Source organism: Centroberyx affinis, unplaced genomic scaffold, assembly GCF_046629955.1.
Source record: "Centroberyx affinis isolate AG114_WGS23_722 - 3 ecotype Tasmania unplaced genomic scaffold, CSIRO-AGI_Caff_v1 ptg000918l_1, whole genome shotgun sequence".
Taxonomy (NCBI): Eukaryota; Metazoa; Chordata; class Actinopteri; order Beryciformes; family Berycidae; genus Centroberyx; species Centroberyx affinis.
In genome coordinates, this window is record NW_027279500.1 from 81,449 (window position 1) to 96,755 (window position 15,307).

Genomic DNA, 15,307 nt, shown 5'->3' on the forward strand with positions numbered 1-15,307 from the left:
CTACTTTGACATTGCCATGTAGCATGTTGAAACTTAACATATACTGCAGTGTACAGTATGGTTAGTATACTGTAAGGTACACACAAACGCTTTCCAGTATACACAATCTCAACAGACAGAACTGTCCTTACTACCTGTCCTGCATACAGTGTATGGAGGGGAAAAAACTACTGAATTGTTACTTTTTTACACATTTTCTTTTAAATTGGTCCCAAAGAAGAGTAAGAGGTTGATTTGATGAATCAACTGTAATGTATTATTCTCATTTCACGGATGCACACAGACCCACAACAAAACCACCAGGCTCAATAACCTCCGTTCTTTAATGGTCACAGTTGAAGCACATGATATAAAAGAATATTTACATTGATAGTTTAAAATGAAAAAAACGTTTTATCACAATACACACACACGCAAAACAGTTGCTACTGACTAAGCATGCTCCCCAAAAGTAGCAACCGTACATTAAAAAAATGAAACAAACGCCACATTAAAATTAAAAGGGGAGTAAAGTGCATGTTCGACAGACCTCCCTGTACAGAAATTTTGATAAACTGCAGAGAAGCTGCACTTGCCAGTCACAGGCACACCCCTAATGTGTACAAAAGAGACAAAGATCAGTTAAAAATGTACACATCCACATGGGGAAGTTGTGCTACACAGTCGCACTCACACATGGACACGAGCCAGATATAAAAACATATACAGATCCTAAAATGTTTACACTCACAATATAGACCTTTCCAAAAAAAAAAAAAAAAGACATTACATCCCCGAAAGAACACATCAGAAAACGCAGAAACATACTTCAACTCCCAATTCCCCACCTACCCTTTCTCACACTCACACACACACACACAAAATTCTCTAGTTTGAGTGGCATCAAAACTGTCATAGACTTGAGAGAGATGTGCTTACTTCAGTTTATTGAGTAGTGAAATTGATTGCTTCTGATGGCGTCGGACATTCCAGGAATCCAGGGCCTGTGCTGATCAGATCTGGTTCAGGCCAACTGAGGTATTGTGTAGTGGACAGTCAAAAAAATAAGTAAAAAACATACAAACAAAACAAAACCAACATGCCTCTTCTCTTTGCATTTTGTGTCTTTTGTTTCAATGGACTACAAATGTACAACTGGCCTACTGACCAGAATGCACAACCGTATTCATTTGATGTTCATTTCACAACAGCCTTGCTATAGGAGTTCGATATCATTCAGTTCCTTCAAATCTGCAGAAATCTAATGATTTAAGGACAATTTCACTCATCCACAGACCTGCCGACAGACTCTGAGAACACTGATCTGTGATAGCTGTGGTTCAAACGGAGCTCTTGTTAGAAACACTACTGCAAGTAGCAAGACCCACATCTGAAATCAGTCTCAAGTCAGGAGATCCATACTTCAGGTCAAGTCCTCAGGTTCAGATTCAAGTGGAGTCTTGAATAAGAATTGATGTTGATTTGTAAAAAATATATATAGTTTCTAAGAAACTCTGCCATAATATAACCCTCCAAATGACTCCACGTTTTGGTCATTTGTCTTATTAAGAAACCTTATCGGTGAACTGAAATTGGTGAATGAATTCATCTGTCAGATTGTACCAGGAGAAAACTTATATTGTTTCCTAGACAGCAACCCAGCAAATATCAAGTGTCTTTTACAGCAGTGAGGTTAAGTGAGATGAAATACAGAAAGAGGTCTGAAAACAGAGGCTACATTCCACCTAGAATCAGATCAAACATTTGAATCCACTAACAGCGTTCAAGTAAACATCAAGTTGGTAACGAGAAAACTAGCAATATTATTATTGAAGACTAGAGACAACTAGCTACCCATATGGAGTTGGATGATTGTTTTGTGACTTCTTGTGGAAGTGTTTATACCACAGTTTTTTTCAAAGCCTAGTTTTAGTTTTTTAGTAGGTTTAATTTCAATAAACTCCTGGAACCTTCATAGACTCACTGTCACTATTTTCTTTGCAGCAAGACAGCTGTCTCATATCATGCTGTCTCATCATTTCACAGAGGCTCTTGGCAGATCTGCAGGTGAATACTTTGTACAGAAACTACTAAACTTATCCTTTAAGGCAAGAGACAGTGGTTTGTTTTGCTGAATAAATCCAACATATGCACTTAATTTCCATCTCTCACAGGTGCACTTGATGTCTCTCTCTCCCTCTCTCACACACACACACACGCATACACACACACACACACACAAGGGTTACATGGTGTGGTAGAGGGTGCTGACAGTCCTTTTCTTCAGCCGCCTCAGAGGGTGGGTCCTGCCATACTGCTGCCTCGTGGTCACGGAGATCAGCTCAGGCAGCTGCAGAGAGCCTTGGCCGGAGTCGACAAGGTTCTCTCTCGGTTGACTCCGACTGGATGGCGGAGAGAGTCCCGATGAGGTTTTTGCAGCTTCACAGAGCCTCTCCGCCCCGACCCCGAGGGCGTCGGGCTGGCTGGCTGAGGAAGGAGAGCTGTGGACCCGCTGCTTCTTGGACTCGTCACTTGCTGTGTGGACCGCGGGTTCTGCTGACGGGGCTACGGAGGCGCGGCTCAGCTCCCACTCACTCAGGTCGTTGGCTAGCAGCTCCAGGCAGCCCAGCTTGGCCAGCGAGGCTGAGCGCTTCATCAGGGACGGAGGGGTCAGTCCTGCCTGGCGAAGTCTGGCCTCCACCTCCCTGACTCTCTGCTGGACAGACTGGCCTCTCTTCTGCGTGGCCACGGCTCCCTGCCCCCAAACCTGGTCCACACACCTGGCCTTGCCGGCTCCGCCCGCGCTCACCTGCTGCAGGAAGGCTCCCAGCTCACACAGAGTCTCCCACGTCTCCCTCATGATGATGTCACCATGAGGTCCCTCAGGGCAGTCCCAGTCCGTGCTGGACTCGAGCTCCGTCACGCCCTCCAAACACAGGAAGTCGACGGAGGAAAACGGAGCGAAGGAAGAATGGACAGATGGGTGAAAGGAAGAAGAGGTAGAGACAGATTTAGTGTCAGCAGGCTGGAGTTTCTGTGTTTTTGTGCTTCTGTCTTCACAGACAAGTTCCGTCACCTCAACTACATCACTACTCTCTTCTTCCATTGGACAACATTTCCCACAATCCTCCTCTTGCTCTTCCTGTTCAGTGCTAACTACTGACCCCTGCAAGCAAAGTGGTTCATCCTGGGGATTACATATTGTTGCTGGGTTAGAGGCCGCAAGGGAGTCTTCTCTGGAGTGTGGGTAGAACTGTGAGCGCCGCTGAGACCCAGAGGAGCTGACGGAGAGGGAGGGGGGAGATGAGGAAGGTGATGGAGAGTCATGCTCCTGTTTCATTCGCTGCTCCAGCTGTCGTGTGACGCGCCGCACGGAGCCCCTTGTCCAATCACTGGAGAGAGGCGCAGGAATCTCCTCCTCCTCTTTGTTCCTCACTTCTTCTTTTACATTCTCAGCTTCCTCCTGTGATAAAACAACTCTCTCCTCTATTTCCTGCTTTGACTTCCTCACTTCCTGGTCCTGGGTGCCCTGAGGCTCTGGTTGGCTGAGAGGGCCAAGAGGAGGGGCCACTGTGTGCGCCATGGGTTTCAGTCCTGTGACCTGCACAGGGGCTGCAATCTCCTAAGAAGGTACAAGAGAGAAAGATGATTCAGTTTAAATGTTAATTTCACTCACATGGGGGCAATTATGAATAGCATTATAAAAATGTCTGATGTCATTATCCTAATGATGAAGGCTTTACGCCAAAACATGTTCTGATGAAGCAAAAAACTGAGACCAAGTCTATCTGACGATATTTTGATATTGGATATTTTGCCGCTGTGTCTTGTTTTTCACGGCTTTTTAATCTAATTTCAAAGTATCAGCTTATTCGCACAGTAATCGATGTCTGGGGTAATAACCAACTAACTCGTCTAAAATTGATTCAGTGGCAGGTACCCTTGCTTGCAGTTTCCCATCTTAATGCCACTGGGTGGCGTTCTTGAACTCAAGAATTCAAAAACTAAACTACTGGCACACATTCATCTTTTAGAACCACATTCAATTTCTGCGCATTGCTCACAGCAATACATTTCTAAATATGCATACAGAATAAATTTGGACCCTCTCTGCCATATTAAATTAGCCTTCTTACATAAGCAGTAGCCTTACCTTTTTCCTCTCCTCTTCCTCCTTGCTTCCTTCACTAGTGGAGTCCTCCTGAGGCAGTGGTTGCTGGTCCTTGTTAGATCCCCTAAGCTGGGGCGACTGCTGCACTGCCTGCGCAGCAGCACAGTGAGTCTTACCATCTTGAGTCAGACCCTGGAACTTTTCCCTGGCACTGAAGAAGTTGATGTGGTCCGTACTGCGGGTGAATGACACCTCGAGGTCTTGTGGAATGGCACTGGGGTCGTTGATAAAATCACTAGTGGAGGGCGGATGGGCTGCTAAACTGTCCAAAGACAACCCACATGACTGTTGGTCACAGTCTAGTTTCTTGTCAGGCACTGGTGCAGACAGACCCTGGGGTCCAGCCTGTTGTGTGCTTGCTGTTGGGGTCCTCACGGACTCAGGCACTGACACTGGCATCTGTGGCTGGTGGCTGGGTTTTACCACAGGCAGAGAGCAGGACAGCTCCTGTGGTCTGATTAGCTCGTCTGTGCAGGCTGGAGTCGGAGTCGGAGTCGGGGACGGGGCAGGGGAGAGGGGGAGATGGTGGAGGGACGGGGGTGGGTGAGGCTGACCCACCAAAACACTCTCCGCAACAGTCACCGCGGAGATGTCGGTCTTACGAGCCTCAGGCACCACAGTGGCGGCCCTCGGTCGGGGCAGAGGAGGTGAGGACGGGTCTTCCTCAGAGTCACACAGGCCGTTGGAGAGAGGAGGAGATAAGGGAGACGCAGATGCAGCCGTGGGGTCGGGACAAGGGGCGTCCAGCTGGCTGAGCTCCCCCTGGATCTGGGCTACAGCAGAATGAGAAGGAGCCTCAGGAACAAGGCTCTGAGCTTCAGCATGACCTGACCCAGTTGTCAGCCCCTCAGCGGAGGAAGAGCGGAGCTGATTCTTCTTAATACCGGTATCAGGCTGGCTGGCGGAGCGTGCTACTTTGCCAGCACTGGAGGAGGTTCCCAGTGGTTGCAGCAGTTCCTTCAAGGAGGGGCCGGCCGTGTTGCCGGCCTGGTTGTGGGGGTCGGAGCGGCCCAGGCTGTGCGGCTGGGCGCAGGGTTTGGACAGCGGCTCGTGGTGCTCTGACAGGTCGCTATCGGAGTGAGAACGCCACAGCTTGTTGTGCCTCTGCTTACTGCAGGAGAGGAGAGGGGAGCAGAGGGGTGGGGATAAAGAAAGATAAAGAAAGAAAGAAAAAAGATTAACATCAATATATCATCTTTGGTTTCTGAAGATATAGACACCACATCACTCATATCCTCTCATCTCTTCACTGTTAAGTATTATATATCCACACATACAGTATATTTGCTATATTCATATTTTGTTTTAATGGTTATTGCACAAAGCATATTGTTTTAATCCTTTCTCAGACAAAGGTGTGTGACGCTGCTGTATGAAATGCAGTTTTAACATTTTAGAATTGTACCACGTATCACACAGAAATGCACACACGCCAAAACATAACAGTCATTCCTGGTGATAGACTGGTTGCCTAATGGCAAAATGATGACTCAGCCATGGGGCCCATGAATCACAAGAAAGTTCACACCTGGGGTTTAAAGTGTGTGTGTCTGTGCGTGTCCTCTTTCACCGGCTAAGAGGTTGCATAGTAAAAGTTTAAGCCTTTCTCCCTGACAATCACACATACTAAAGGCACATAACCTTAGAAGAGGTGGTGTAACATACTACCATAGTGTTTCTGGATTGGTATATGGCATGACAAGGATTTGTGCATAAAAATTCATATACTGGTTTTGGCATGCATATGTTTTTAGTATAAACAGCCCCAGTGGGACTCCATCCCTTAATCCTGGCAGTGTTATATGTGTGTGTGTGTGTGTGTGTGTGTGTGTGTGTGTGTGTGTGTGTGTGTGTGTGTGTGTGTGTGTGTGCGCGCCTCATGCTCTGGCCATTGAGCCACACAACCACAATATGCCTGTACGTGGTACCTGGCCAGCAGTATGCCCTGATACTCCTCCAGCTGTCTCATAAAAGAGGGGTTGGGCTTGGTGACAGCTCGACGCTCCTTGACGTAATCAAAGGCTCTTTCCAAGTCCCAGCCGTACTCCTTCATGGCGTACGCAATCACTGTGGATGCAGAGCGGCTCACGCCCATCTTACAGTGCACCAGACACTTGGCCCCAGCTTTCCTGGTGTGGATATGAAGCATATCAAGCATACAGGTCAGCCTTCACAGCAGTGTCAACACTTTTATAAGCTAAATAATCAGATTGAGAGTTTTAAACTAGGACAAATTCCTGATCAAAGAGTAGAGAAGAGTAGAGAACATGTAATCATCCGTCACTCACTTGGCTCTGGATATAAACTTATAGGTGTCGTTCCAATAGGCAAGCAGGTCAGTGGCCTCCTCATCATAAACGCGGATGTTGTGGTACTCAAACAGACCGGGGAAGAAGTTATCGATCTCCCTTGTTACATTCAGGATGTACTGAACCCTGGGTGAGAAAAAGAATGAGAGGAATAATGGTAGTGTGATGGAGGTAGGGGGGATAAAGGGAGAGAAAACAAAAGGAGAGAAAGAGGTAGAAGAAGAGAGAAAGAGGTAAATGGGATGTGTGGTTGTTGCGCATTGAGTGCATGGGGGAACACAGCCTAAAGAATATTTTTTATCCTTAAAATTAGATCCCATTCAACAAAATGATTGAAAACTGACTTGAACACCTATTGCTGATATACTGTATGGGTTATTAGTTATTTTAAACTAATAACTGAAACAATAAATTCCTTGAAAATGCATACAATATTTTGTCAAAACCCTTCATTATTATACTGACTGCAATATGGCTAGTAGCTTGTGAGGGTTGTGCAATTTTTTCTCCTTACCCGCTGTTCTGCAGCTCCTCCAAATTGGATGCATTCCACTCAGATCCCTGTAGGAAACAAAAGCAATCCTCAGACTAGTTCATATCCTTCAACAGAGCTTTTCATAATGCTTAAAGCCTGCGGCAAGGCAAGCCCAAAGACCTGTGTCCTCTCTAAACCAAGCAAGGACAAAGTACCTTGAAATAGGGAGAAACCTAGAACTAGTCTCTGCTAACTCATATTTGGCCCTGTCCCCAGACGTGGATTAAGCCTAATCCAGGACCTATTTCAATACATTTTAATTAAAAATTATAATAAATCATTCATGTCTAAGAACTGAGCCTCTTCAGTGTTCTTACCGTAACTGTTCTTTTAATTAATTTGTGACCTGACTAAGCAGTTTTTTGTCCAGTGAGTATCAGTGTGACGAGACATTCAGTGTCCACAGGTGTCGACCTACCAGGTAGACGTGATCAAAGATCTCTGTAGGACTGTCCATCTGGCCCAGAATCACAATCATCTCATTGTCAATGAACTCCTTGAATTCCCGCAGGTTGCATGTCATGTGCATCTCCAGCTCTGTCCGGATCTACACAACAAACCCCGGCACCATGACGCAGACAAACAAACACACAGGAATAAACCAAATTAGAACCAAATTAGTATTTGTACCACAAAACTCTAGTGACCAGCCAGGTAAGAGGCCATTCCTTGTAACTACTGATGATTGAAAAGGCACCAAAACGTGGACTTTTCCAAACAATTACAGTTAGGGAGGGACTCACCTCTTTGCTGGTGACATTTTCAAGGTCCTTCTGCATCATGATCTCCCTCAAGCTGGTTTTGATCAGCCGCTCTGTCCGTTCTCTTTCTGTAGGTCTGCAGATTAAGTTGAAATATGATTATTGTTAGCCTTAGAAGGTGCAAGTCCATTTGCATATACAGATGCAGGAATGCCAACATATGCCATGTGCTGGATACTTTTAGCCAAAGCAACTTATGGCACTATGAATGCATTACACTTTAAGCATGGGTTGCCCCCACACAAATCAATACCCTATCCCTGGTAGGGGATAGGGTATTGATTTGTGTAGTATATTGGACCAAGCTGGAGAAGCAAGCAGATTGTTTCTGACCCTGTGTGTATGTGTTACTATGGAGATTTGTTCAAATATAAATATATATGGCCATATTTGACTCAAGAGGTCATGGCTTCAAAAGATGACACAAGTCCTCTGGCATGTGTGTGTGAGTATGTGTGTGAGTGTGTGTGTGTGTGTGTGTGTGTGTGTGTGTGTGTGTGTGTATGCTTGTGTACATAAACCAACTGAACTCTAGGTGTATTATCTGTGTGTAAGATCCTTTCCTCACTTGAACTCAAAACCAGACATGTGCCCACCTTCTTGCCTCAATCAATCTCCCTTTCTGCAATTCATATTTCTCCTCTTTTCAATCCGTCCGTCACCCTTTTCCTTTTTTAGCCATGTAAAATAGGGAATGTTGTTACATAACTCAGATTTCACACTGTGTTTTGAGAGAACATGTGAGAAGTGGACCAACTCAGGGAAAGCAATAGTTTCACTTTGCTTGCTTGTTAAAATCCCACCACAACAGTCTGACTTCCAAAGCTCTTTCTTGGTAAATCTGCTTTGTTTATATATCCCTAACAATGCAATCCAAGCAATAATCTTTCCATATTGGCATATTGAAGTCATCAAGACTAATAAACATGATCATAATCGTGATCACAATGTCTAGCAAAATAATCAGGATTATTATTTTAGCCACGTTTGTACAGCTCTAGTCTAAAAAGAGTTAAGACATGAGACTCCACACAATAATACACATGTGGATGCTTACACGTCAGAGAAGAGGACGGGTGAGTCGGCACGGTATGACTGCACGTCCTGCATGGCGTTCCACTCGTTGATGCGTGCCTGGTCGGAGGACACCCTGCTCTGATAGTAGCTGACCCAGGTGAGGAACAAACTGCCTGGGAAGTAGTTATGGCAACGGGCCACCTCGCATGCTTTATGGAGTGACTGGAGGGCCGACCTGTGAGTGGGTGTGAACGAGAATGAGACGGGACATGAAGGGGCAGAGTTAGAGATGAGAGGGAGCCAAAACACGTTAAAATAAAATGGTATAAAAGGACATGATTTAGATGCCAAGATGCACACTTGCCAACTCAACAATAGGAGGACAGATGGAGAGGATATCCATCTATACAAAGTCTTGTGATAAATGCAGTATGACTCACCACATGGCCTGCACAGACACAGGCTTGAATACATGCACTCTGTTATCGGTTGACACACTGAAACCCCTGGGAGCGAGAAGAGAGGGAAGACAAAGGAGATGGGTCAAAAAAGCAGTTATAAAACATTGTGTGTGTGTGTGTGTGTGTGTGTGTGATTCCTCTGTAATTAAAGCATAGTATGTCGGGAAACTTTCTTACCCATCTCCATCCAGATGTATCAGCGTGTCGCTCCATAAGGGCAAAACCAGCCCTACAGAACATGAGCTGGGAGAGAGAAAAAACAGCACAATGTTACAACATTACACACACTGTCAAACGGTGCAAAAGCAGAAGCTTGTACTTGTGTGTGCTCTTTCTCCCCTTACCTGTCTGTAGGGCTGAAATCCATACCCAGTACCACGCTCTCCTCTGTGTCCTGGCGACCATTGGTGGAGACGACCACCATGTAGCGGGTGCCCTGAGGGTGAGCGCTCTCCAAACGGACCGCCTGGAGCGGGAATGATTGGTGGTGGGAGAGGGTGAATGAGAGACAGCATAAATGATGCCGTTTTGATAGTAGATTGATGTTTGCCCGGCACCTATTGCACAATAAGCCGTCCCGGGGGGGGATGCCTATTCGCCTCAGCCCGCCCAAGGTTTCTTCCAAGTTTTCCTACTAGGTTTTTCTTGGGAGTTTTTCCTTGTGTGCATTTAGGGTCTAAGGCTGGGGTGCCGGGTAGGTTAGGTTATGTAGAACAGGTAGATTGTTTGTCTTGCTAAATCTGCTCTTGCCTACCTGTGTTTTTGCTATGTTTGTCTTACATAACTTTATTCACCATTGATTGTGTTTAGTTAGACCTAGCTAGACACATTGTCTGTAAAGTCCTCTGAGACATGCTTGTGACAAAGGGCTATATAAATAAACTTGACTTGACTTGACTTGATGACCCTACAATTAAATGTGTGTGTGTGTGTGTGTGTGTGTGTGTGTGTGTGTGTGTGTGTGTGTGTGTGTATGCATGTACCTACCAGCTTGATGTTGTCCTCCGGTCTGAGGAGAGTGAACATGGTCTGCAGATGCTGCTGCAGGTCTCCTGGTGAGGTGAGAACAATAAAAAAAACATTTACTTAATGTTAAGAACTGCAGTTGCCTCAAACTGAAGTCAAAACGGCACCTCTAAAATGCTTTCCTATTTTGAGTCACAGGGAAGGCCAGACTTTAGTTCCTTTGACTGTGCTTATCATACATACTATAGGTATTGATTCTTGTGTCCTAGTGTAAAACGTTCTTCCCAAGTTCTCTTGGCAAGAACAAACTTTTCAAGAACACAAGAGCAGAGAATGAATCTTTACAGTTTGAGATGGGCTGTGTGGTTCATGTTGCACCATCAATTAAGCCGCTGTACTGTTTCCCAGCTGTTTCTTCCAGCTCCAAACTAAAAACTATAAACTACTATACAAGAGAGCTGCGTGGACATGATGTGTCGTTCTCTCAATGAATCTTGGGGCTTCCCATTGGTTCTTGTCGGCCAAATCGCATTGTAATGCTTCCTTGGTTGGCAAACCTCCAGGATCTTTATCGGTCCTGTCGTTGGCATTCTTTTGTTTTGGAATTGTACTTCCTTCGCTAGGTTTTATGTCAAATGCGTCATGGAGGACACAAGAACACACAATAATGAATATTGAGGAAGACCATATATCTCACCTGCATGTTTGCTGCGCAGCTGTGAGAAGCGAGAGGTGGAGGAAGGGGAGGAGCCATTTCCTCGTGGCAAGAAGAGGGCGGCTCCTTTAACTGTCAGGAAACTCTCACTGATACTGGACAGACAGACAAAGAGGGAAGACAGAAAAAAAAAAGGAACACAGAAAAAAAAAGGAAAAGAGGCTGAGTGATACCCAACCATCTGAAAAATAAGTCATAAAATTCATCCTGTGAGGAAAGAAATTAGTTGGGCCAAAGGTAAACAGCCTGCTGTTACTACTGGCCTCAGCTGCTTTGTCTTTAAAGTGATTTTTACTGAAAAGTAGTTTTCCCCACAGTCAAACACATTAAGATTTGCTCCCACCAGGCCAATAAAACAAAAACTGCAACAAAAACAGAGCAGCTGCACTGTACTGCATGTATGTGTGTGTGCGTTTGTGTCCCCAACGTCAATGTGGACAGATGCAAAACTAAGATTGATTGATGTTAGTGTTGCGGTGGTGATGTTTTCCCCCGCCCCCCTGCTGTATGAAGCAGGAGCTGGATTAAAAAAAAAGTAAATCCTTTCAATTTAAGCCACTTGTGAGATTTCTTCAGCCTGAAAACATGTGCAGAATATGGAGTATGTGGGCTTTTGCTGGCTGAAAACTGTGAGAAAGTGTTTCAATAACGGCAATTCAATCTTGTGTTTTCTTATAAAATACACATAACATCCTATACAAACATGAATGGACAGAAATATGTGCCTGTGTGTGCTCAAGACACTTGAATGCACACACACACACACACATACACACCCCCACCCACCCCAGCTGGTTCCAATATTGTGCTGGCTTAACTGTACTGGACATGGTCATAAAATGACAGGAGGCAGAGGAGAGAGAAAGAGACAGATGGAGAGATAGAGGAGGCAGGACTCATTTCAAGGTGTCATAAAAACAACATGACAACAGAAGTACGCCCATTTAACCAACCAGTTCTCCTCTTCACATGAACCTTGCCCTCTCCCCATCAAATACCAGCAATTTGCATTTCTGAACTCAACGTAACTTCTCGGGGCAATTACAACTTAACTAGTTTTGGCCGTGAGTGTACAACTTTATGGCACAATTACTGAACAGCTAACTGGCACGGAAAGGCCAGCTCCAGTTAAGCCATTTGGTATTACTACTCACTGAACAATAGAGTTATGCAATGGACTTAGACGACCAACGCATTTCAGTGATTTTGAAATTTCTTTGACATATTTTGAAATATTCTCATGCCACTGTAGATTAAGGTTGTAGTAAGAAAGGGTTACACCACATATTCAACAAATACAATTTTTTTTTACCGTAAGGTTAGGCTGAGTGAGACCCCAAAGAAGCGGAAACCCCCTCGTTATGCAAGGAAGGGGTGTTTGCATGGAGACTGACCACTAACACCACTGACCCCTGACTGTCCCAGGCCATATTTGTCGCTCCACGCTGGGGGAGGAGATAAATATAGGCCGAGGCTGAGGGAGGCCTTATCAGAGCTGGGAGACAGAAGGTCACATTCTGTCACCTTCTGCTGTGAAGACGAGGAGGGAGAGACGGGGAGCAAGGGAGAGGGGGAACATGATGACAAACATGGGAAAGGAAGTAGCGATTCCAAATAACGATGACAATTAGGTAAGCGTCAGCAAAAATATAAACAGATGTAAACTGGTTTTATACAACACTTTATTTCACAGATCAATTTTGACACTTTTTAATGCATACCAGAGCACAAACAGATGCACTTCAGCATTCTCCAATCATGAGTGTTTTGTTTTAACAATGCCTGTGGTGTTAAAACCCTCATGGCAGCCAAGTGCTAAAACGTGTTTGTTTGCACTATTGTTGTTCATTTGAAAAAATAGAAAACAAAAAGCATCCATGTTAATCTTCTGCTACTGCTGGTTCTTCCTTAGCACTTCAAAACGCCTCTAGATCCTAAACACAGTGTGACCCACGTTTTGTAATAATAAGAGTAATGCTCACATTCTCCAATATTCACCCAACACTGAGCTATAATCACAGGCAACTGACTGGAGAGACCACACATGCGTGAACCTGCATCATAAAATAGGTGTTACTGATTTGTTCTTTTTACACAATCTCAATCCCACCAGACACATATAAACACACACCTTTCCAGCATGGTGAAATTAAACAGCCTCTAAACTTCCTTAAAGAAAAAAATCCACCATAAAACACCAAACAACAACAACAACAACCAGATTCTGCCAATGTACTTAGCCTTTCTGGGCTCATTTTGTTTTTTTGGTGGTGCATTTTTTCTTATTCCTGTGGATAACTGGCCCAATATCAACAACATGACATCACATCGAGATATTTCCTTTGCAACCAAGTGGAGTTTGAGTTTTCACCCATCTAAAACATCAATGGTAAATGTCAGCCTCTCTGAATCAAAGAGCAAGGGCTTCTTTCTAAACTCACAATCTTGCACCAACATTCAACAATCATACAGCGAGAAGTCAATCATCATAGAAGACGCAGAGATACTGAAGTCTCCAAAAACACTAGTTTCAATAGACCAGAATGCAATGCAGCCACCAGTCATGTTGCGTTTTGAGTGAGGGGTTCGGCCGTGATCACTGGCACGCCCAAAGGTTCACAAACCAGCTGGCTAGCAACCTATACATGTCCATATGCCCACCTTTGATTGAAACGAGTTCACACCCATTTTGAGGTTTTTGAGGCAGATTGAGGGAAAGTGGGTGCATCAAAAGAGTAAATTACAATACTGAATCACAAAATAACTCCAGGAATGCATTCAACATCACACACTGATGATATCTAACAGTGTAAGAGTATCAGAGGGTGGAATTTTCCTTTAATGATCATAACCCTGTGACCAATGCCACGTGAGATAAGAGCCCAGGCTGCCAGGTGAGGAGGGACATGAACCAGAGTTTGGACACTTCACTGAATGTAGACATAGTCAGACAAGTACGAGAGTGTGAAATGTGGGGTAGTGTACACAAAACTACAGTATGTAAAAGTGCACAGTGTTGATTGTACACTTGATACACCAGGTAGCACTCCCAATACGATTTCAACTTTCAAAATACGTCCATGTGGGAACACAACATTCCCTAAACACCGCAGAATAATTGCCTAAAAATGCCAGTCGCATCACGGGTGCTTTTTCTCCGAAGACAGCCGAATGACAGAGTAACCACATCCTCTGATTCATAAAGCATTTCTTTTTCTGTTTCAGGTACACAGTGTGCCGTTCTGCTATGCCCTCAAGGTGCACGTTAGCCGCATCTCAGTGTGTTGAAACAAAAAGAGAGACAGTGAGGGGGAGGGAGGAGGGAGGAGGGAGGAGGGGGGGTGGCGGCATGTAAGCAGATGAGTCAGGCATCCGACTGCAGACCGGGTATTTCACAAGGAGCAGAAGGAAGGCAGCCTTCCTGAATCCACTGACTCTGCTGCTGCTGTGCTGTCATATCCTTCCTGTTCCATCATTATGGGAAAACCACATGCCTTGCTCACACCTGAAGACTGTAGCTCAAACCATGAGAGCTCAAAGTAAAGACATACTGTAAGATCAACTAGAAGACAAATACATAAAATAATATCAATTGTGTGTGAAGAAAGGGTATTATGTGTATTAGGTTTTATAATAAGCCAATTAATGTGCTAGATACAGACCAATAACCTTCAAGTTAGACTCAGATTTGCCCCGAAAAATCTGAATGAATCTAGTTGGCCTATAATAAACCATGTCAATGTGTATCACAACAAATGAATAGTAGCCTAGTCACACAGACACAGGTGTAGCCCGGTTATTGTGTAAACTTACAGCTGATCAATCTCTCCCTGGGAAATCACGGAGTTGTGGGTGAAGTAAGGTCTCGTCTTCCCCCCGCAGCAGGCGCAAAAGCAGCCGGGTGCTGAGCTCCGTGGTGGGGCGACACCTGGAGGCATCGCTGCGGCGGACCGAGGCGGGTGGAGGGCGGAGAGAGACCGGCTGGACCGATAAGGGACCGGGGGTCACTCCGCACTGGTACGGTGGTTGTAAAAACGCCGGTGAACCGCGGCAGCTCTGTTGACAGGACTCACTTTGAGACTCGCTCCACTTCACCGTCAACTGACATCACGACGTCGCTTTTTTCATTACTATAACTCAATATTATATAAATCAAGCGAAGCCAACATTTAAAAACTACAGAGATCTCTAAACGAACTCCTTGAGATCAAATTGGCGCCGAGCATCTGACTCGCACCATCAGCTCACTGGCAGGTGTGTTCATGTGTCTGCAGCAGGCTGCGGTAAATCCTACAGCTGGAGGGGCGGAGCCACACACGCTCCAACCGGAGGAAACAGTGACAGAGGAGCGGTTTCTGGAGGGAGGTATGGGGGGTGATTAATGCCATTGTGA

General features: G+C 45.1%; 1 protein-coding gene across 1 annotated transcript; it reads right to left on the minus strand.

Annotated features, from left to right (window-relative positions):
- Window positions 1-318: 318 nt before the first annotated feature.
- Window positions 319-14,852, minus strand: ssh2b (slingshot protein phosphatase 2b). Its single transcript, XM_071521760.1, has 14 exons — window positions 14,728-14,852; window positions 10,897-11,009; window positions 10,221-10,285; window positions 9,578-9,699; window positions 9,411-9,476; window positions 9,213-9,278; window positions 8,813-9,007; window positions 7,738-7,831; window positions 7,413-7,541; window positions 6,974-7,020; window positions 6,439-6,585; window positions 6,079-6,279; window positions 4,133-5,261; window positions 319-3,601 (listed from the first exon to the last, which is right to left on the minus strand). The coding sequence occupies exons 1-14, from the start codon at window positions 14,850-14,852 to the stop codon at window positions 2,225-2,227; spliced, it is 3,876 nt and encodes a 1,291-aa protein (XP_071377861.1). The 3' UTR covers window positions 319-2,224.
- Between the last annotated feature and the right edge of the window lie 455 nt (window positions 14,853-15,307).